This window comes from Barbus barbus (assembly GCF_936440315.1).
Source record: "Barbus barbus genome assembly, chromosome: 27".
NCBI classification, from domain to species: Eukaryota; Metazoa; Chordata; class Actinopteri; order Cypriniformes; family Cyprinidae; genus Barbus; species Barbus barbus.
The window spans coordinates 16,585,254-16,606,238 of NC_136755.1; the positions used below are offsets into that span (position 1 = coordinate 16,585,254).

General features: G+C 37.2%; 1 protein-coding gene across 2 annotated transcripts in view; it reads right to left on the reverse strand.

The window, feature by feature from the left end:
• The window catches only part of trioa (trio Rho guanine nucleotide exchange factor a), a 104,918-nt gene that overhangs the window by 24,942 nt on the left and 58,991 nt on the right, over positions 1-20,985 (reverse strand). For both annotated transcript variants that reach the window (XM_079381124.1, XM_079381123.1), the window contains exons 11-32: positions 20,246-20,368; positions 18,791-18,982; positions 17,950-18,119; positions 12,699-12,873; positions 11,929-12,124; positions 10,172-10,338; positions 9,943-10,062; positions 7,904-8,095; positions 7,568-7,717; positions 6,206-6,320; positions 3,906-4,021; positions 3,344-3,466; positions 3,059-3,253; positions 2,203-2,318; positions 2,012-2,078; positions 1,755-1,864; positions 1,533-1,602; positions 1,353-1,442; positions 1,137-1,229; positions 941-1,052; positions 674-864; positions 487-588 (exon numbers count right to left, since the gene is read on the reverse strand). In XM_079381124.1, coding sequence (XP_079237250.1) covers positions 487-588; positions 674-864; positions 941-1,052; positions 1,137-1,229; positions 1,353-1,442; positions 1,533-1,602; positions 1,755-1,864; positions 2,012-2,078; positions 2,203-2,318; positions 3,059-3,253; positions 3,344-3,466; positions 3,906-4,021; positions 6,206-6,320; positions 7,568-7,717; positions 7,904-8,095; positions 9,943-10,062; positions 10,172-10,338; positions 11,929-12,124; positions 12,699-12,873; positions 17,950-18,119; positions 18,791-18,982; positions 20,246-20,368 — 2,985 coding nt within the window. The remainder of the gene's footprint in view (positions 1-486; positions 589-673; positions 865-940; positions 1,053-1,136; positions 1,230-1,352; positions 1,443-1,532; positions 1,603-1,754; positions 1,865-2,011; positions 2,079-2,202; positions 2,319-3,058; positions 3,254-3,343; positions 3,467-3,905; positions 4,022-6,205; positions 6,321-7,567; positions 7,718-7,903; positions 8,096-9,942; positions 10,063-10,171; positions 10,339-11,928; positions 12,125-12,698; positions 12,874-17,949; positions 18,120-18,790; positions 18,983-20,245; positions 20,369-20,985) is intronic.

The window sequence follows — 20,985 nt, forward strand, 5'->3', positions numbered from 1 at the left end:
GTAGCCTTACAGTTTTAAAGCAGCATACAGTCAGTTACTGTGAGACAGAAGCCACTTGCAATGCACATAAGCCACCACCAGTAGAGACTATGCTTGGTCTTTGTTTCCTTGCACTTTATTAACATTAACCAAAGTTGCAAGTGCTCAAATCTGCGCATAGAACCACTGTCATCGTTTGATAAAAATATGTTTTTGTTGCCATTGACACTCTCTTAGGTGTTCTATTTTTAAGTAATATTTCATGTCAAATCATATCAAGAGCACCTGAGGCATGCTGTCAATTACTACAGAAAATAATTGACATTCCCCTTCCCCTGTTAGCAAAAACAAGTCTTCACATAGAATATGAGGATTTTGCCAATTTTCAAACTTTTACTTGTTAAAGTGCATAAGAGACAAGCTACACAGAGATGAGACATAGAAAGCTGGAGCAAAACAGTGCCATGCTTGTCAACAGAACAAGAGAAAGTCAAAAAAGAGGGTTACCTTGAGGACAATCTTGTTGTCTGAAGTTGGGGTCCGTCCAACCCAGAGGGCAAATTTACACGGATCTCCTTCCACATGCTCAGTAACACCCAGTTCAGAGGTCTGCAGCCAAAACAAAGCATTTGAAACAATCAGATCCTTTGCATAAAAAGATGCTTCAGTGCTTTAATCTTGATGTGAAACTTACAAAAAGCTTGCTCTTGTAGATGTACTTGCTCCTGCCATTGGAGTCTTTAACCTCCTTGCTGAAAATCAGTGACATTTCAAAGAGGAACAGGTGACGTTCCCGTCCTTTACGGATCAGGGTCTTGGGATCCCACACCTGGAACGCCTCCTGCAGGATCAGTTCTCCCTGGGACTCAATGTTCTCGTCAAACCCTGAAGACATTCACTGCAATCAGAAACAGTTTCATCTGCCCCATATGTCTTTGAGTGTCTGTGTGCATCCACTCACCTTCCAGCATGCTCAAGTGCATGGCGTCATTGGCTCTCTTGGGAACACTGAGCATAACCTCCAGGCCATCTTTGATTTCACCTTTGCCTTCCTCGCAACACGTCAAGAGCTCCTACAAATGCAAACCGAATTACCACTAAGTGTTTACAATCAAACCATTCTGTAAGTTTCAGATGAATTCAAGATGTTTTTTTACCTTGAGGAGCAGCTGGTACTTGGTTATTCTCTGAACAGGTTTGATGAGGTATGATGAGATGGAGTTGGCCAGGCGATGCCTCTGTTGGATTTCCTGTAACAGAAATTTTCATACACCGACTTTCACAATTGGGATTCAAATTGGCCACTGACAGGAAAATGATGAACGATCAAAATGAATAAAATACATTAATCATAACTGAAACATTCAACTCACATCAAAATATCCTCCAGCATGCTCAAGAATAAGTTGAGTGGAGTCTGGTTTGTTCTTGCAGTAGTTCACGTACATTTGGAACTTATCGGCCTGATGAAAGATGAAAGAGGCATTTCAATGACCTTAATTTGAAAGAAGTAGATACAATATTAGTATTCAAACACAATTAACTCTACTCACCCAAGTCACAAAACAGTGGCCCACATCTTCAGGAAGCTGCTCGTACTTCTCCAGCTCTTTGAGGAATATACTGGTGACAGAAAGAAAAAGAGTGATATATATGAGCTACTTACAGAGGACGGGAAACTAATTCATTGTATTTTGGATGGGAAAATGTATTCTTTAAAATTAATGCCATTCTTTAAAAAATGCTTAAAGCATTTGCATTATAAATGAACTCACTTGTGATGGAACTCGTAGAGGTCCTGCATGTTACCAAAAATGATATGCTCTTTATTAACGATCCCTGGTGGTATCTCCTCCACGCCACTGGTCATCTCCCACAGATATGTCTGGATGAGAGGAAAAGGTTCAAATTGACAGATTTATTTACATCGTAGTCTGAAGTAAAGGATTTTATCGTGATTTGCTTCGAATTTCTAGAAATCAGGACAAAAGATCCAAATAAAAACTTTTATAATATACAATAAAATACTCACATCCATGCACTCTCTTAAGTCTCGCACATAAGCTTTTTCTGTCTGGATCAGCTCAGCCATGATGAAGCTATTCATATGGAAAAAATACAATAAATCTGAAAATGTAGATCTTTCTCAATCTAAAAGTCCAAGAATTCGTTTGAATAGTTCAGTGACCTTTCCGTCAATGAATAACAGTAAATAAGACATACTCCTTCCTGCGAGCAGACTTGCGCTTCTCTTCGTTAAGCTCATGGGCAGCATCTCTGAGTTTGACCTCTGACCCTGGAGCACTGGCTGGAATGATGTCCAACTGCAGGTCTTTACTCTGGAAATGAAAAACAACTTGTTTTAGTCCCAGTCTTCTGACTGCATATCTTTTTCAGGACTATTCCCACTGATTAGGTTTACATACACAAAAATATTCTGATAGCAGAAATAAAATAAAACAAATATTATACTTATACTGAAGTTGAAGTACTAAAATGACTAAAACAGTCATTAAACTAAAACTCGCACATAACAAAATTACTACTACTTAAACTAAAATGAAGACGGAAAATATAAAAATAAACCCTAATTCAAAATATGAACAAATACTTTAACAGTATGTAATTTATTGCAATTTTGTGTCATTGTTATGGACGTGAATGAGAACTGTTTATTAATTTATTGTGTACAACTACAATTAAAACAAGTGTAAAAACTTGCAAGTGTTTCTAGAAAAGAACATCAGGAAATAAGTTTTAATGTACTCTGAATATGTTAATTACATACAGGAATATTCTAATAGCTGTGAATCTTGCATTACATTTTTTTTTTAAAGACTTGAGCAGAATACTGTACAGATCTTAAGACGACACTTGAAAAAAGTATGTAAAAAGGATTGACGCTTAATGCATTTTACAAATAGTTATCTTAATCTGCTGACAGCCTGATGGCAAAAAACAAACTATTTATCCAGATTATGGCTCCAAACCATGTGAACTCACTCAAATGCTAGCATGTGATATGTCAAGACTCAAAATGATCCGATATCACACTATTATGAGAAAAAAAAACACATACTGCTTTGTTTGAGTCTGATGATATGCCGAGGGCTTTCTCTAGAGACGTGCGATACTTGTCCATACGAAGGGAGAAGTCTCGATAGCGTTTGTCCACAGCCGTGACCCATTTCTTAATCTCAGTGGCATGGGAGTGGCCCTTATCACAGAAACCATCCGCTAACTGTATCAGCAGCTTCACCCGTTCTTTGGTTTGCTGGGGACACAGGAAGAGAATGAGCTTTAGGTAACTGCAGAGTTAAAAGGTGCAGCCCAGGTGTTTGTCATCGCTGTGGCGCAGTTGTACCTTGGCTGTGATGTGGAAGTCTTCGTGCTCCTTCAGAAGCTCCTGTGTGTGGTGGATGCTGGAGCCTGTGGAGGTGTGTGTGGACAGATAGAACTCACCGGTGTCATGGATCCACTCCAGAGCCTGGACAAAGAGAAAGAAACACTTTAAAATAGTGATTCATAGCAAGTGTGCTGCAGACAGTGAGGTAAAACAATGTTAAATGCAAAAACAAAACACCTGAACATATAAATGGTTATAGGCTTTTTCCATGTGTGTATTATTAATGTCATTCTCCAAGCAAACGCTATGGCCCTAATCTGGGTTTTAAAACAACATTTTCATGACTAAACCAAGACTGAACTGAAAAGACATGCTATGGCATATGCAGACACGCACATCCCTATACACACACATACAAACAGAGGATGAAATAGGTAAATGTCTTAATTATAATGTCTCTGTGCAGTTTAATTAGAGTCATGGCAGTGAGTCATGAGTCTGTCAGTCTCAGCCTTGGGCTAAGAAAAAGTGAATAATCAGACATCAAAAGAACAGATGGAGGAAGAGGGAGACATCAGACCTGTTTGGCACTGCGTTCAAACACCACATACTGCTGACACTGGTCCAGCCTTCTCTTCCTCATGGTCCAGAAGTGCAGGACCCGATTCTCCCTTTGCAGTAACTCGTTCAGGATATCTACAAAATCACACATGATCATTTTTAACCATAATGCACAATGCAGTTCTGAAGCACAACACTTTGAAGACCAACCCAGATCTTTAACTGCTAGGGCAAGCCACTGAAATCATGTTAATCATTATATTCAATATGTGTTTTAACTCAATAGAAATTAGTAGATACAAGATGTACAGATTATTTAATCAAATTAATCTTTTTCTGAGAACGCCCTCAAATTAAGATAATTCAAACAATATTGTGGCAGACGAGTAAATCACTGAACAGACACTACAAAGAGTTGCTTAAGTAGTTCATATCTTGTTTATTTCTTGAATTATATTGTTTATGGCTTGAAATGCACTAATGGCACGCAAATAATGATAAAATAATGATTATTGTTTATTTTTATTGCTATTATTATTATTGTTATGGTTAGCCAACCATTAGTGCATTTCAAGCAATAAACAATATATTAACTTCTACTATTATAAAAAATATTATTAAATGATTATATTGTGAATTGAAATTTGAGCTATTAAAAATATTTTTACATAAAACTTTATCCATTTTGTTATAAAACTTAGTTAAATGGGTAATTGAAGCTAAAATAGTTATTGCTAAACTAATGGCAGGAAAATAATAACAATTATAAATGCATCTATTACTACTATTATTTGATCAAAATGAATGCATAACAAACATTTTAGACTAATTAATTCTATTAACTAACTATTGTTCATTTAAAATTTAATTATAAAAAATGTAAATTAAATGGGCAATGTTTCAATTTCTCTAATGTAGGAAAATCGATTATTACTATAATTAAACACCTTTTTAATATTTGATATAATTACATTTACATAATTAAACAATTTATTTGACTAAATAAATTTAAAATTTAGAGCACTAAAGATAAAATTGGTACTCAGGCGGATGCACTTTACAGTGTAGTGTGTGTGTGTGAAGCATGAAGGTAAAGTGACGATCCCCAGTGGAGTAATGCTGTCACCATTCTGCAGTAAGCTGCCCTATCTGTGCGGCGGAGGCCTGACCCATTTACGGTTTCCTTATCTGAGTCATTGTAAGCCCACTCAGAACAGAACAGGGCCTTATTCACAATGCACACATTCTAAACTGGGCTAAAGTGGGCCAAAGTGGGACAGCTGCAAAAAACTCAAGTGTGGGTGCAGCGCACTGCTCGGCCACTAGATGGCGTACCACAACAATTTTAGATGGCTTGCAGAATGTCAAATAAACAAGCACTGGATCTAAACCCCTATGGGGAAGACAGACTGTGTTTTGTCATATCTCCAGACAGGCAGCAGAGGGAAGACTGGTAAATAAGAGGAAGACATGCAGAGAGGCAGCATCTGTAGCATTGTAGTTTGAAAAGTGGAACACGATTTGAAATACTACAGGGACATATGAGGAGCTCCATGTGTTTATTATATGTCTCTCTGGAATGCTTGATTGATCAGTTGTGGTACTCTACAGTTTGTGTGTGACCCTGGACCACAAAACCTGTCATAAGGGTCAATTTTTCAAAATTGAGATTTATACATCATCTAAACGTTGAATAAATTAACTTTGCATTGATGTATGGTTTGTTAAGATCGGACAATATTTGGCCGAGATACAACTTTTTGAAAATCTGGAATCTGAGGGTGTAAAAAAAATCTAAATATTGAGAAAAATCACCTTTAAAGTTGTCCAAATGAAGTTCTTAGCAATGCATATTACTAATCAAAAATTAAGTTTTGATATATTTACGGTAGGAAATTTACAAAATATCTTCATGGAACATGATCTTTACTTAATGTCCTAATGATTTTTGGCATAAAAGAAAAATAGATAATTTTGACCCATACAGTGTATTTTTGGCTATTGCTACAAATATACCCCAGCGACTTAAGACTGGTTTTGTGGTCCAGGGTCATATATTTTTTTGCATAAAGTCAGCTAAACTGTATAATTGACTGCTAACACAGTCATGTCTGTTGCATCACTTCACTGCCTCCTACTTCTCACGAAATCAGCTCGTTAACACTAAAATTGATATTTCTTGTCCATATATTAATATATTTAGTCCACATCTGTTTCATTAGCAGGATAATACACAGTCAGTCTGTATATCATCCTTTATGCAATATTTCTAAGCAATAATCAGGACCGTTTTGACGTCAAGCTGTGGTCAGAACTCACTTTTGACCTGCTGCTCTGGTGCTTTGACGTGACTCAGCATCCCTGGCATGCTGACACTGTTTCTGTGCATGTATTTCAGGAACACGTCAGCATTCCGTCTGGCCAATGTGCATGCCTGAAACAGAGATAGCAACGAAGAATTACCCAAACACTGTCAAAACGGTTGTTGCAAAAACAACACTAAAAATTCAATAAATGCTCATGTTAAAAATTAAACTCTAAGCGAGGTTTTATTTCTGCTAGAGTAAGCCTGCTATTCGTGTAACTATTACACACTTATGTAAGACTTGAAATTCTTTAGACCAAACTACCAGAAATAGCAACAGTACAAGTTTATACAGCAATTGCATAATTGAATGTCCATCGACCGCTTAGGGATGTAATGATGCACGTGAGCCGGCTGATACATATATGTGACAATTAAAATCGGTTGAGATGCTAGACAAATCACAATATAATTGGGGGTAGGAGTTTAAGTGAATATCTCTCTGAGGGAACGGACTATCTTTAGGAAAGTTTAGATGGTATTTTCTTTTCATCTTGCCTCTGATGCATATTAAAGTAGCGTTCATAAGCGCAGCGCTGCTTTGTTTGCAGCAGTAACCAAGGAAAGGCTATATTTCCGCTGTTCCATAAGTGCCACCTGCTGGCAGAGAGTGAATCTGTGTTTTCCTTCAGACCATCTGCTGTTTTTGTTTTGTGCAGATGTGTTTTATATATAGTTTCACAAAACTGAAGTCAGACCATTTTGCTTGTGATTTTGTGATTCAAATACAGTGGTTGCCTCTTGTTATAAATTGAAAGAGCACAGACAAAGCTTTAGTTTGTTTTTATGAAGCGATTTCTTTTATTTGTGTTACTTATTTGATTTTGGGTTTGTTTTAAAATTTAGTTTTGTTATTTGACATTTAATTTCACAAAGAAATGTGCAGCATTTTGTCCAAGCAGTAATAAAAGGACACCTTTTCATTTATAACCGGTCTTAAATCACATTTTGTTAAAAAATCGTATCGTGAAATCAATATCGTGAGTTGAGTGAATAGTCACATCCCTATCTACCACGTTTACATAGAAAAACACCTGAAAAACAGTGACGGAAACATTGTGTGTGTGTATGGCTGCTTATTCACATGACACAGCTGTGGCTGAATCTTCTCGAAGTTAACTCAAAAAGTAGCTTTCTGTTTGTAGGTAAATATTTACTTCGACTAATGATGTTAGTACTCTGTGTTAAGTATCTAGACGCCATCTGTTTGTTTTACTGATTGCCTGACTTCAGATAATTCAGTAAGAGATTGATTCAGACTGTTCTGAAAGATTTGACTCAAAGAATGATGTGCCCTCTAGTTTTAGATACGTTACCTTAAGGAAGGCCTCTTTCTGCTCCAGATGCTTGCTGATCATGGGGGTGACGTGGTCGGTTTCACAGTTGGGCCCGAGTTTGTCCGCTCCTCCGCACCAGTCCTCCTCACGCTTGTACTCCTGCTCCAGACTCTCCAACACACTGCATACCTACAGCATAGACAGGAAGATGAGCCTTCAACTGCCTGTTGGCCTTTTAAACTCATTACAGTATGAATTATCAAAGACCCGGATGTGATTGGTCAATGAATTTAGTTCAATCTACGCTTAAATGCACGGCTATGATGTAACAACAACTTGTGACACAACGTGAGTCACACAAACCCTTCTACAGACCTGTTCGGAGGTCTTATAGAAGGCCACAGACGCATTGACCAGCTTGAGCCGGTCTTCCATCTTCAGCATGAGCTGCTGCCAGTGGGAGGCCACGTTCTCAGCGCAGTCTCGGATCATGTCCATGTCATAATGATTAGCCTGCAGCAAGGCCTCGGCTTTCTGCTGGACCTGTAGGGCGCTTTGATGGGTTTTCTATTGAGAGGAAGAGAAAGCATGTCAGATAAGACACACAAAGACAACGAATAAAACAGCAGGCCTGAATGGACAAAGATTTAAAAAAAAGATAGAGGGGCAGGAGTCAGATGGCTTAAGACAACAGACGGTAAGATACGACTGATAGTTCATTATTCGTCCACAAAGTGTTGTTTACAGATTCTATCTTGAAAAACAGAGCATCCCTGTATTCAGTACAGAGATGGCAAGAACAGGAGTGTGATGGTAGGAGGAAATGAGAAGGCTCCTTTGATAGGCAGTCTTTGTGCCTTCAGGTTCCCAATAGTGATACAGTGACAGCGGATCTGATGTTAACCTGGTTCTTCATTTAAGGAGGGGAAGTGGAGAGCAAACAGACTGTCTGAGCAGGAACACATGCGACAGAGGAAAGCTCAGGCCATGTCAGGATCATCTATGAGCTACAGCTGCAGATAAATGGCCAACTAAAGCAATCAATCAATATGTTCAGACATAAGGTTTCATGTTGCAGTGTGCATGTGCTTCTTCAACTACATGTTTAAGTTCAAGTGGGTGATTTTTTATTAAATAAGATTTTAACTTGTATATTAAGGTCACATTAAAACCTACACCATGCCTTCAGTTATCTTTGGTATTTTTCAAATACCTTTTACTGTATATAAAAGTGTGGGGTCTCACCAAGTCTGCACTTATTTGATCAAAAATACAGCAATGCACTTTGTACAATACTGTAAAATGTACAGTAAGGTAATTTAATTCTGTGATAGCAAAAGTGACTTTTCCGGTCTTCAGTGTTCCACAGTCATTCAGACATCATTCTAATATGCTGATCTGATGCTCAAGAAACATTCTTATTATTTAAGAAATATACAATATACTTACTATAGAAACCGTGATGTATATCTTTACAGACTTTACAGTCACTTGTGATTTGTGGGAAGTCGTGGCCTAATGGTTAGAGAGTCGGACTAGTAATCGAAAGGTTGCGGGTTCGAGTCCCCGGCCGGCAGGGATTGTAGGTGGGGGGAGTGAATGTCCAGCGCTCTCTCCACCCTCAATACCACGACTGAGGTGCCCTTGAGCAAGGCACTGAACCCCCAACTGCTCCCCGGGCGCTGCAGCATGGCTGCCCACTGCTCCGGGTGTGTGTTCACGGTGTGTGTGTGCGCATTTGTTCACTACTCACTGCTGTGTGTGTGCACTTGGATGGGTTAAACGCAGAGCACCAATTTCGAGTATGGGTCACCATACTTGACAATACGTCACGACTTTACTTATCATATTAATGTGCACTTTTGAACGGTATAGATTTTAATTTACTATTATTACTTGTTCCAGAACAACAGTGTGAGTGAGCTTGAGAAATATGGGATTAAAAAACAAAGAAGAGAGGTCACTTTAAACAGAATCTCCTTATAATGTGTCATTTCCAATCAAGCCATAATTTGTGTCAAATTATTAAAAAAAACTTCTTTAATTGTGTTAAGGCACATAAATTCTAGATATGAAATGAGCCTCAGCAATGATTTGCAGCAAAGAATGTTGGTACATAAACTGACATGTGGTGGAAATTAAACAAAAAAAAGGCAAAAAGACTTTACTTTTAGTTATTATTAGTGGGCAAATTAAAAAGTAGTTGGAGTGAAAACCGAGTTTATGTTTGCAACCCATAGGTAACTGCCCTTAGTTGAAAAAACATCTGTGCGCATATGTGGGGGCACGTTAGCGCAAATACATGTTGACAATAATTATGGTTTGAGCTATTATAATAACGTTAATGAGTCTATTGCGAGAAAGAGGCAAGGAAATGTTGAAAAGATTTGAACCAAAATATGAGGAGCACTGACCTCGATAGCATGCTGGAACTGCTCATGCTCTCTCTGTAGCTGCTCAGCTTCTTGAAGTGAACTGGCCGTAATCAGACCTGCATTCAGCATTGACTCGCCATTTCGGATCCAACCCAGAACCTGCAACAAGTGAAGAGATTAACAAACACAAATTGTTATAAACCGTGAATAAAGTATATATTGAGGAGTATGTAGTAAGTTTCCTTTCTGAACATAGCCTGTGCATTACCTGTTTGACTTCAGCCTGTAGGTGGCGCAATTGCACACACTGCTCCAGGTGTCTGCGGTGCTGCTCTGCGGCCAGGTCCAGCTCTTGTTGTTTCTCATGTAGAAACTCCAGGAGATCCTGTACACGGGTGGCCATGTCCACATCACGGTCACACAGCAACTCGACACCTGAAAAACATGAAGAAATGCCACATTCTCAGCTCTCATGTTATTCACTAACGATCATGAAACTGCTGGACAGCAAACTCTTGTTTAAGGACTGAAGTGCTACAGATGATGTCGTAACTGTCATTTCCTATGACAGTGAGAGCAAGATTACAATCAAACATCTACATCTCCATCTCCAATCTGCCCCAGAGACCGGTCCAAACACCCACTCAGTCCTCATGTCTGTGCAGAGACCGAATTCAGTGAACAAGCTCAGTAGGAAATATAACCTTACATAACCTAATACATATGTATACTGCCCCACAGCTCTGTGGCCAATGACAGCTGAATGACCTATAGCATCATTTATGTGAGATGTCTCCTTTATGCCAGTATGAGCTCAAAGATCTGAGCACTTGCTGAGGACAATGTTTTAAAGTAGGTGAGTACCCTGTACATGTGACCCTGGACCACAAAACCAGTCTTAAGTCGCTGGGGTATATTTGTAGCAATAGCCAACAATACATTGTATGGGTCAAAATTATCCATTTTTCTTTTATGCCAAAAATCATTAGGATGTTAAGTAAAGATCATGTTCCATGAAGATATATTGTAAATGTCCTACCATAAATATCAAAACTTAACTTTTGATTAGTAATATGCATTGCTAAGGACTTCATTTGGACCATTTTAAAAGGTGATTTTCTCAATATTTAGATTTTTTTTTGCACGCTCAGATATTCAAATAGTTGTATCTCAGTCAAATATTGTCTTATCATAAACCATACATCAATGGAAAGCTTATTTATTCAGCTTTCAGATGATGATGATGTGTGTGTTTGTGTGTGTGTATGTATATATATAAAAATTTACCATTATGATGTTTTTTAAATACATATTTATTATTTTGGTTTATATTAGTTCAGTTTTCTCTATCTGTACCTTGACCAATAATTTCTCTATTTGTACCTCACGCTTTTATGCTTTTATTTGGGCTTCTCGATACTTATCTGCTTCATAGACTGAGAGTAGGGTTAAAACGATGAACAAAAACAACACTGTTAATTGAGAATGTAAGTTGTTCACCAAGGCTGGATTTATCAGATGAAAATAAACAGTAAAAAACAAAAAAAAAAAGTAATATTGCAAAATACTATTACAAAATAAAAGCACAGTTTATAATGTTAAAATATTTTAAAATGTAATTTATTCATGTGATGGTAAAGCTGATTTGTTAGCTAAGCAGTAATTACTCCAGTCTTCAGTGTCACATAATAAATCATTTTAATATGCTGATTTGGTGCACAAGTAACATTTCTTATTAATATCAATGTTAAAAACAGTTGTGCTGCTTAATATTTTGTGAGAAAACTTCCCCGGGATTCTTTATTGAATATAAAGTTTAAAAGAACAGCATTTATATGAAATGCAAATGTTTTGTAACATTACAAATGTTACACTTTCGATTAATGTTATCCATCCTTGCTGAATAAAAGTATTAATTTCATGCCAAAAAATTGAAAATAAAATGCATTACAAACCCCAAACTCAAAGTGAAAGTAGCTATTATGCATATATACTGAAAAGCCCATATTGGCAGGTTTGACTCACCAGACGCCTGCACCTCGTTGACGTACTGCAGCAGTTCCTGGCCCTGGTGGATGACGTGGAAGGCGAGGTTGTTCATGGTCAGGGCTTTATCAGCGTGGTGCTGCAGTCTCTGTTCGGCCAGCGTCAGGTCCTCTGTGTCAAAGTCATTCCTCTGCTGTGACAGCTCCTCATTCCATGAGTCCAGATCTGAGATAATCTGAAAAATAAGATAGAATATATCAGTGCAGTCTGAGAGACACAGATGTCATTACTAATGCGAGATCAGCCAGGACAAGAAACAAAGTGACCTGTCCTGACTTGCTCTTATAAGTTTAGGGCAATATGTGTAACGTCCTCCATCACTTTATAAACTCTCTCTGAGTGTGTGTTTCTGTAAGTGTGCAAACTGGAGAAAGAGAGTAATTACTTTTGAGTGCAGATCATCCTTGAAGACTTATGATTTACTAACAATTATTAAGCAGATTAGTCATCAGGGAGTCAAAAACTGTGAAATATTACACTCAAAATGAGGATTCTGTCATTATTTACTCTCATTATTTCCAAACCCCTAAGACAACTTCTGTGGAACAGAAAAGTACTGGCCGCTATTTCCCATAAAATGAAAATTAATTTGAGTGGATTTGAGTATCCTCAAAACTAAATTATATGGGTTTGGAATGACATGAGGTTGAGTAAATGATGACGGAATTGACATTTCTCAGTGAATTATTTCTTTAAAACACACGCTGTCCCCCCCACAGACACTTGATCAAGGTATCCAGTGAACTCACATCAATGGCATCCCTCTCAAAGATCCTGAGCTGAAGGAAAAGCTCCAGTTTGATCTTCCTCTCCTGAAAGAGCTCCTCCATCTGAGCCTGAGCCTCATCCAGCTGCTGCAGGACGCTCTCGATGTGGTTGATGGAGCTGTTGTGAGGGGTCTTATTGCTGGAGATGGCCGAGTCTCTGCAGGAAAGACAGTGCAAGAGCCGTTACAGCAAATGTAAATTTGTTCTGGCGTGTGCAAGAGATACAGGAAGAAACACATTTACTTCTTACAATAATAAAGTCCTTTGGGAAAGTCAAAGCTGTAATAAATGTTAGGAATGTTAGGAATTTTCAAGCCCAAGTCTTATGGAATTTGAGCAATTTTTGCTGTTTTCTCTGTTTATAATTTCTTTACATAGGCACAATTCTTATATTTGGATTTCCCGACTCTTATCTCCTTCAAGGATTGAATGGGGTCAAAACAAGGAATCGCAGGAACCAGAAAGGATCAAAAATGACTTCAAGTTGTTATAAATCACGAGTAATAATACTGATTTATGAATCTGTTTGACTGATCCATTAAAAAAGTTTTCTAGATTTTTAAATACTGCTGCAAATGTTCAATATTTGAGATGCTTTTTTTCCCATTTAAACTCAATTGGTTTAGTATCTCCTAAAATTCATAGCTTCCAAATCAGATAATATTTGTAAATAAAACCATTTTAGATGAACAGAGAAAAAGTTGCTATGTAAACAACATTTGTTTCACTATGCAGCTCTGATCGAAAATGAGGAAGATTAAAACTCTTATCTTGCATTTAATACTGTTTTGTGAATCTGTTTTGCTGATTCACTAAAAAGAAATGTTTTCAAATGGCAAATAGATTGTAAATTAAACAATTGCAAATGCTTACTTTTTGTCACATCAATTTGCTATTTGAGATTCTATTTTATCATTTAAAGTAACTTGATCCAACATTTTCCCATCAAAATCTGCTTTTGATGTAAATACGTAACAAAATTCATAGATATTAATTTAGATAATATCATTTAATCAATATAGTTTATTTCAGACAGAGAAAACAAGTCATTGTGCAGCTCTAATCTCTGTGGGATATAAGTAAATGATCAGCAGAATATTGAACCCAAAACTAATGAAAACCGACAAATATTAAGGCGCGAAAGAGGATGTGACTTCAGGCTTGAAATTTAAATGTAATAAAACAAAAAGCCAGCACTAATTAGATTAAAATTTCATAAAAAAATGTAAATGATATGGTCCTAAATGCATTATCTGCGAATGGGAGAGAGGATTACAAGCCCGTTGGAAAGATAATATGTAAAATATGCAACATTATCCTCTTTTCATTAAAAAGGTTAATTATCAGGGACCGCTTTAGTAATAATTGTACAAGAGGGTGAGGGTGCGGGAAAATACGAGGCAGAAACAGTTTCAAATTAGTCTGTAAGGGATAGAAAAAGACGAAAGAGTCCTTTCATCCCGTCTCAAAGGATACAAGCGGGTTAACTCGGATTAAACTTTATTAAAAAAGTAAAAATCATAGTTATCAGGGTAATAAAGGCCCATTGCTTTAATTGATACTTCAATGCTGGATCGCTGCGGAAAGTCTGTTCCCACGGTGATGTATTTTTATCATACTGCAAGGCTTGCGTGACTGAGTGGACTTCATACGGAATAACAGAATCAACACTTTCATCACCGATTCTCAACCGCAACAAGCAGGGTTTTGAGATTAGACAAATACTATGATGACAGTCTTGCATCTGTAATGTGAGTAACTGAGTGTGATGCTGAGATACGGATATCTCTTGTGTGTGAGTTGGAGAGTTTGTGTAAGTGCGTAATGTCTCTGCGGTGTGGGCATTCTGTGTGTTGGTGTGTGCTGGGGACCTTTCTGTTTGTACCTGTAGGCTCTTGGGGTTTAAGTATTACCTCTGCATAATTAACTGGGCGGTTATGAAAGCAGGATTATGTAAGACACTAGAGAAAGAGAATAGCGAGAGACAGTGCACACGGAGGGATAGCCATCCTCAAAATCACGTGTGTAGAGAGAGCAATTTGCAAGCGGAGGAGGAGAAGAATTAAGCCACATGTCTTCATCTGCTTTTCTTTAAAAAAAAAAAAAAAAAAAAAAAAAACACTAGTAAGAGAAATGCAGTGTGACTGTTAAACTGACAGGTCAAACTGCATCAGTTTTTATACAAAAACAAGCTGAAAAGTTGAATGTATGAAATAAATGTTATAATATAATTTCATATATAAAACAAAACAAACATAATATATAAAATTAATTGCAATTAGTCAGTTATCAACATTTACAGGTTTATATTAAAAGTTAAAATTTTATAAATATTCCTATTTTCTATATAAAATTAAATGTATAATTCATATAAACTACTATTATTACTACAAATTATATGACATAATATTATAATAAAAATATATAATAATACATTTGTATTATAAATTATATTTAAAAATCTATTTTTAAAATGATAAATTAATGTTCGAATAACTGGTGCATGTGGATCAACTAATGAAACTAAGGGTGTATTCACACCCGTCTTGTTTGGTTCGACTGAATCGAACTCAAGTTAGTTTCCCCCCTTGGTGCGGATCTTTTGGGCAGGTGTGAATATAGCAATCGCACTCGGGTGCGCACCAAACAATCGTACCAAGACCCAGCTGAAGAGGTGGTCTCGGTCCTGTTCCAAACGAACTCTGGTGCGGGTGAATGGATGAACCAATGAATGGATGACATTAAGCACACGTGTGGTTTTGTTTACAGTTTCTGGTTCACTTGCAAAAAGGGCAGTGTGAAAACGAACCGCACCAAAAAAATAAAAAATCAACATTGTATTTGGTCCAGACCAAAGCAAGTGAACTAGAGGGCTTTCCTGGTGTGAATACACCCTAAATCTAATTAAGTGATATGCTGATAAATTTTAGGGATTTCAATTAATTACATGTACAAATATCAGACTAAATTGTTAATTTATCAGCATATGACTTAATTTAATTTCTTAAGGATTAATTGCACCAGTTATTATATGAAACTTAAATGTACTAATTCATATAATTTCATATATTACAAAAGAATATTTAATAAAATATTTAATATAATATATATACACAATAAAATGTATCTTTTAAAGTAAAATTTTTATTTTACTTTTTATTTCATTTTAGACAGTAACATCTTTCCTCTTTTGTGTTTTGTGGTTAAACCACTCTTTTCTGGCTCACGTCAATCAAACTCCAAACATACTGCATATTCAAAACATGCAACTGTGTTTCCTCAAAATTCTAAACCCATTATTATAAAATTACTATCATTATGTAATGAAAATAAGTCATTTGAGATGCATCAAACCATTCCTCATTCCCTGAATATCTTGTTATTTTGCAGTATTGTGCAGCCCACTGCAGTAGTGCTGGTAGTCAGGGATTCAGAGTTGTACTGATGAAATGTGGCAGAGCTGAACACGTGAGAGGGGCTGGAAGCAGAGCAGTGAGTTTGCCCTGAGGGGGCTGAGAGACTCCACTCCAAACAGCCTCTGGTGCTCTCTCCTTCGCCTGCTTAACTTTCTGTTGAAGCATCCAGCTTTACTGAATCTCAGCCTTCACGTTCCTCTGCTGCTGCAGCTCTTCCCACATGCAGATTATACATGTGACCAACCATCAGCACTAGCACTGGGCATCAAGTCTCAGCCAAATGATGCAACTTTACAGCTGCACAGACACTAACCAAGTTACAGTAAAGTAAAGACAGTACAGTATTCCAAATGCAAAGTGAATGATGGCAGATGGGGCCAAATGAGTGCTTGAACCATCCAAAGGTTTGGTCAAGAAAGGATGACTAATGGTATGCTCAAGTACAAATTCGATTCCACTTGACAATACCATTAAAGGGGACATCAGATGCAAAATTCATGTTTGCATGGTGTTTGAACATAAATGTGTGTTGGCAGTGTGTGTACACAACCACCCTATAATGATAAAAATCCACCCAGTTCTTTTTTTTTTATATCCTGACCAAGCCGTTCACAGATTCTTGACAGAGTGACGTCACACAGGCCCAGGCCGGTCCCACAACTGTAGACAGACACTGGTGTTTCAACATAGACCTGCCCTGAGTGAGCTGTCAACAGTCTGCCACTATTTCGATGCCAGAGCAGAAGTAGACAAGAATGTCTCCTAAGCGATTGAAGTTTTTTGTTGTTGGATGTAATAATGAGAATAGCAGTCGTAATTTACTTCCGACATCTGAGCTGCTGAAGATGCAGTGGATCTCTTTTGTTTGGAATGCGCCGATCCCCGATCTACATAAATGCATTTGTTTGCGCGAATCATTCGTGATCCAGCTTCAACTACAGAAGAAGTTAGTATAAGGTTCTTTAATGAATCTTTACAAATCGCCTTTCCTAATAATGTGCTAGTTAGCCAGTTCTGCGGCTAAATGCAGCTAAAGTTAGTCTCATGAGAACGGCTCATGAGAACGGCCCATGGAAGAGAGGAGCAGGGTGAGCAGAGCTCATTAGCATTTAAAGGGACATACACCGAAACGGGTCGCTGTGAACAGAGCAGTATTTGACCAGGTTAAAAGGGTGTTGTTTTACACTACCACTGAGAAATTTTAACCAAAGTATGTTATAGACTTTTCATTAAGACCCTAAAGAATCATACCAACTTGTGGAAAATGGGCATCTGATGACCCCTTTAACGACTCTTCTAGTACTTGAAGAGTTATTGGTGCTTAATACAGTATATACAATTATACTAAACCAAAAACAAATACTACTTTATGATAATATTTTGTAATTTTTTAAACTGAAAAGAGCAAAAATATTTCCCAAATGTGAATTTTTAATATTGACAATTAAAGTCCTTTTGTGCATCAAGAATACATTGATTCATATTAAGACATCATAAAATGGGCACTGTCTCAGTGAAGAATCACTTTGAACGATTCAATGAATGAGTTGTTAGACTGAATCATCACATATCTAAGCATCTTGGACTGATTCACTAAAAAGAACTAGTTCATAAGAGTTATTGTTCGTAAGAAGGACTACACTGGTTCTGTTGTTTGTGAGGAACCGCTGAAGATAAGTCTGTTTATTGTCTGTGTATTATTTGGTGGAACCCAGTCTTTCACTCTAGGCTTCAGACTGCAAACTTAAAACTCCTAGTTGGCTCCTTAGTGTGTGTAAGATTTCAAAAGATGGCTTTCAGATGAGAAGATTGTGCACCTGAGTTGTTGAATGAGATCTTCTCCCTCTTTGATGACATTTACAGTGAATTGCAGTGTGGTTTGCTGCTGCTGCCCAAAACGCTTGATCAGGTCCTGAACAGCCTCCACCGACTCAGCATACACATCGTCCAACAATTCCTTCTGCAACTCCTCCAGCCACGTCCACAGCTATGCACAAAAGACAGGCATTAATCACTTTTTACTTTGCTCAGAGAGCTCTATATTATTATTTAAATTGCACATTAATTTTGCACATTCATCTCATGCTTAATTTAGTTTCTAATTTCTGATCTGATATTGAGTGTTAATGTATCTGGTTCTGGCGCAAATGTGCAAAACTACACTCTTTCATAACTGGGTCGAATGACCAACTAAAACTATTTTTTACTTGACATTCTCATGGTGCACACAAAAGATAATAAAAAAATAAATAAGAATGCTAAATATCTTCATAATTTTAAGGCACAAAAATCACAGTAGTTACAAAAAAAACTCCACATTATGCATAAAAGCAGGAACATTGCTCAGAGCAGGCGATCTGAGGCCTCAGGGGAACTGTTTTGAAGTTTATTGTTGAAGGTGGTGAATTTGCTACAAAAGCAGTGCTTTGATGATTGCTGAGGAGATGCTCTCCAGAGGTGCTTTAAAGACATGAATTTGAAGACAAAGAGTTTAACTTTCCTGAGAGGATTTTAACAACCTGACAGTTTAACATACGCTGAAACTGTCCCGAGAGGTTGCATTTTTTTATTCAACCTTTTTTTGCATGACTGCAAAAAACATTCAAGTTACTATTTTTTACATTTAAATGAAACTACTCAACCATCCCTAGTTCTTACCTCCTTAACATGGGTGTGGAAAGCCACTGACATGTCCAGCAAGATTTTTCGCTGCTCTACACGCCTTACAAAGTCCTGGATCCGGTCCTCCAGCTGATGGGCGGCCTGATAGATCTCCTCTGGGTCACACTCACCTGTCTGGGCCAATTGCTCCGCAGCTTCAAGCAGCTTATCAGCATTTGTGTATGTATTCTGATAAAGAGAAGACATATATGGACTGTGATTATGATGTTCATGTTAACCGGTAAGAATATTTTGCTTCAATGCATTTTGGCACTGACTAGTCCAGTAGTTCTGCCACTAGTCAACATGACTGTGTAGAACAAATAAAATCATTTACATAAAGTTAAAAATAGTCCATGGACTAGTCTACTAGAAGTGATCAGTTATAACTAATTTCATGTTTAATGGATTACATAAAGGGAAAGTTCACCCAAAAATGAACATTTTGTAATCATCTACTCACCCTCATGTCGTTCCAAACCTGTACGAGTTTCTTTCTTCTGTTGAACACAAAAGAATTGAACACAAAATAATATATTTTGAAGAATGATGGTAATTAAACAGTTGATTGTCCCCATTGACTTTCATAGTATTTCTTTCCCTACTATGGAAGTCAATGGGTACCAAAAACTGTTTGGTTCTTCAAAATATCTTATTTTATGTTCAACATAAGAAAGAAACTCATAAAGGTTTGGAACGACATGAGGGTGAGATGACAAAATTTTCATTTTTGAAAACTATCCCTTTAATCAGATTCCAAAAGTTAAGTACTTTTAATTAGATTATATTACATTTTAAAATGCTTACAGTAATAATATAATTACTTTATATGGATTACATGATCAATTATTCATACATTATTTTCACAGTTCTCTGATGTTGGTTAATGGTCACATTGACATGCAGGTACAAACAAAATATTTATACTTTCAGTGTTCAAATATTGTTTTTATATTGAAAGTATTTATTCTTTCTTTAAGATGCACTTTTATGATTTAATTTAACTAGTTTCAACAATTCGTAAAACCTTGCAGTTCCTTCACAAACCCCAAAAACCATGATGTTTAATGTTGCACTCAACTCTAACAAGGATAGAATATATTTTCCTTCTCTTTGTATTTTTATAAATCCACAAAATATTCCTATTCAAAACTGTGATATAAACGAGTTTTGAAAAAGTAAGAGTAATCAAAAAAGTAGTCAGAATGCATTACCTAAAATGTGTAATCTTACTAAATACAATTTACATCACGCAATTTGTAATCGATAATATGCTATAATTTGTGAGTAATCTACCCAGCACTGTTAAAAATGGATAGTTGGGAAAGACCTTGCATGTTATATTATGTTTAGTGACTCCTTATTAGCTGTGCTTTAGACTTAATTAGAAGAATACAGAAAAGCCCGATCAAATAAAACTTGAATTAAAGGGGAGATTTTAGAGTGTCGAACCTGTGCAACTTCCTCAAAGTCTTCATGACGTTTCTGCAGGGCTCGAGCGCGATGTAGAGATTTCCCCACTCCAGTGTGTTTGCTGAGAAATGCTTCACCGTGGTTCTCAATCCAGTCAAGAACCTACTCACACACAATGCACACAAGAGGAAAAAAATTAAATTAATATGTGAGACAGCAGCAGAGCTTTCCAGTCCTTCTCTAGGTGAGAATGTGTCCTGTCAGATAATGGGAGTCAAATCAAGGTACCATGATACTGCAGGGTCCAAGACAGAAAAGAATATGCATAAAGGTGTCGTTCACAGTGTAGCTCTCCCTCTCTGCCGTTCATCGCATCCCCAGCACCTGAATAGTGGTTTCCATGGCAACACTTTCCCTCAGCCACAGAATGAGCTATTCTGCATTCTCTGGGTCGAACACCTCGCTGCAGAAAACCACAATCTCTGCACCAATAAACTGGCCCTGAACCTCTGAACACAATGTACAAGATGCCTAGTATAATGCTATGGCAGCGTCTTATCCTTGACTTTAAATTATGTGCAACTATTTCTGTTTGTGTGTAAACAATTCTAATCCCAGAGAAGTTGAGCCAAGATGTTGCGGTGGTGTTTTCTCTCCTGTATTAAAGCGGCAGTGGTAACCTTAATTACATGCTAAACTAAAGCCTGCCCAGAAGTATGAATGTGGAAATCTCCAAAAAGAAAACAAAAAATGTCTGCACACTGCAGTACACTGAGGAG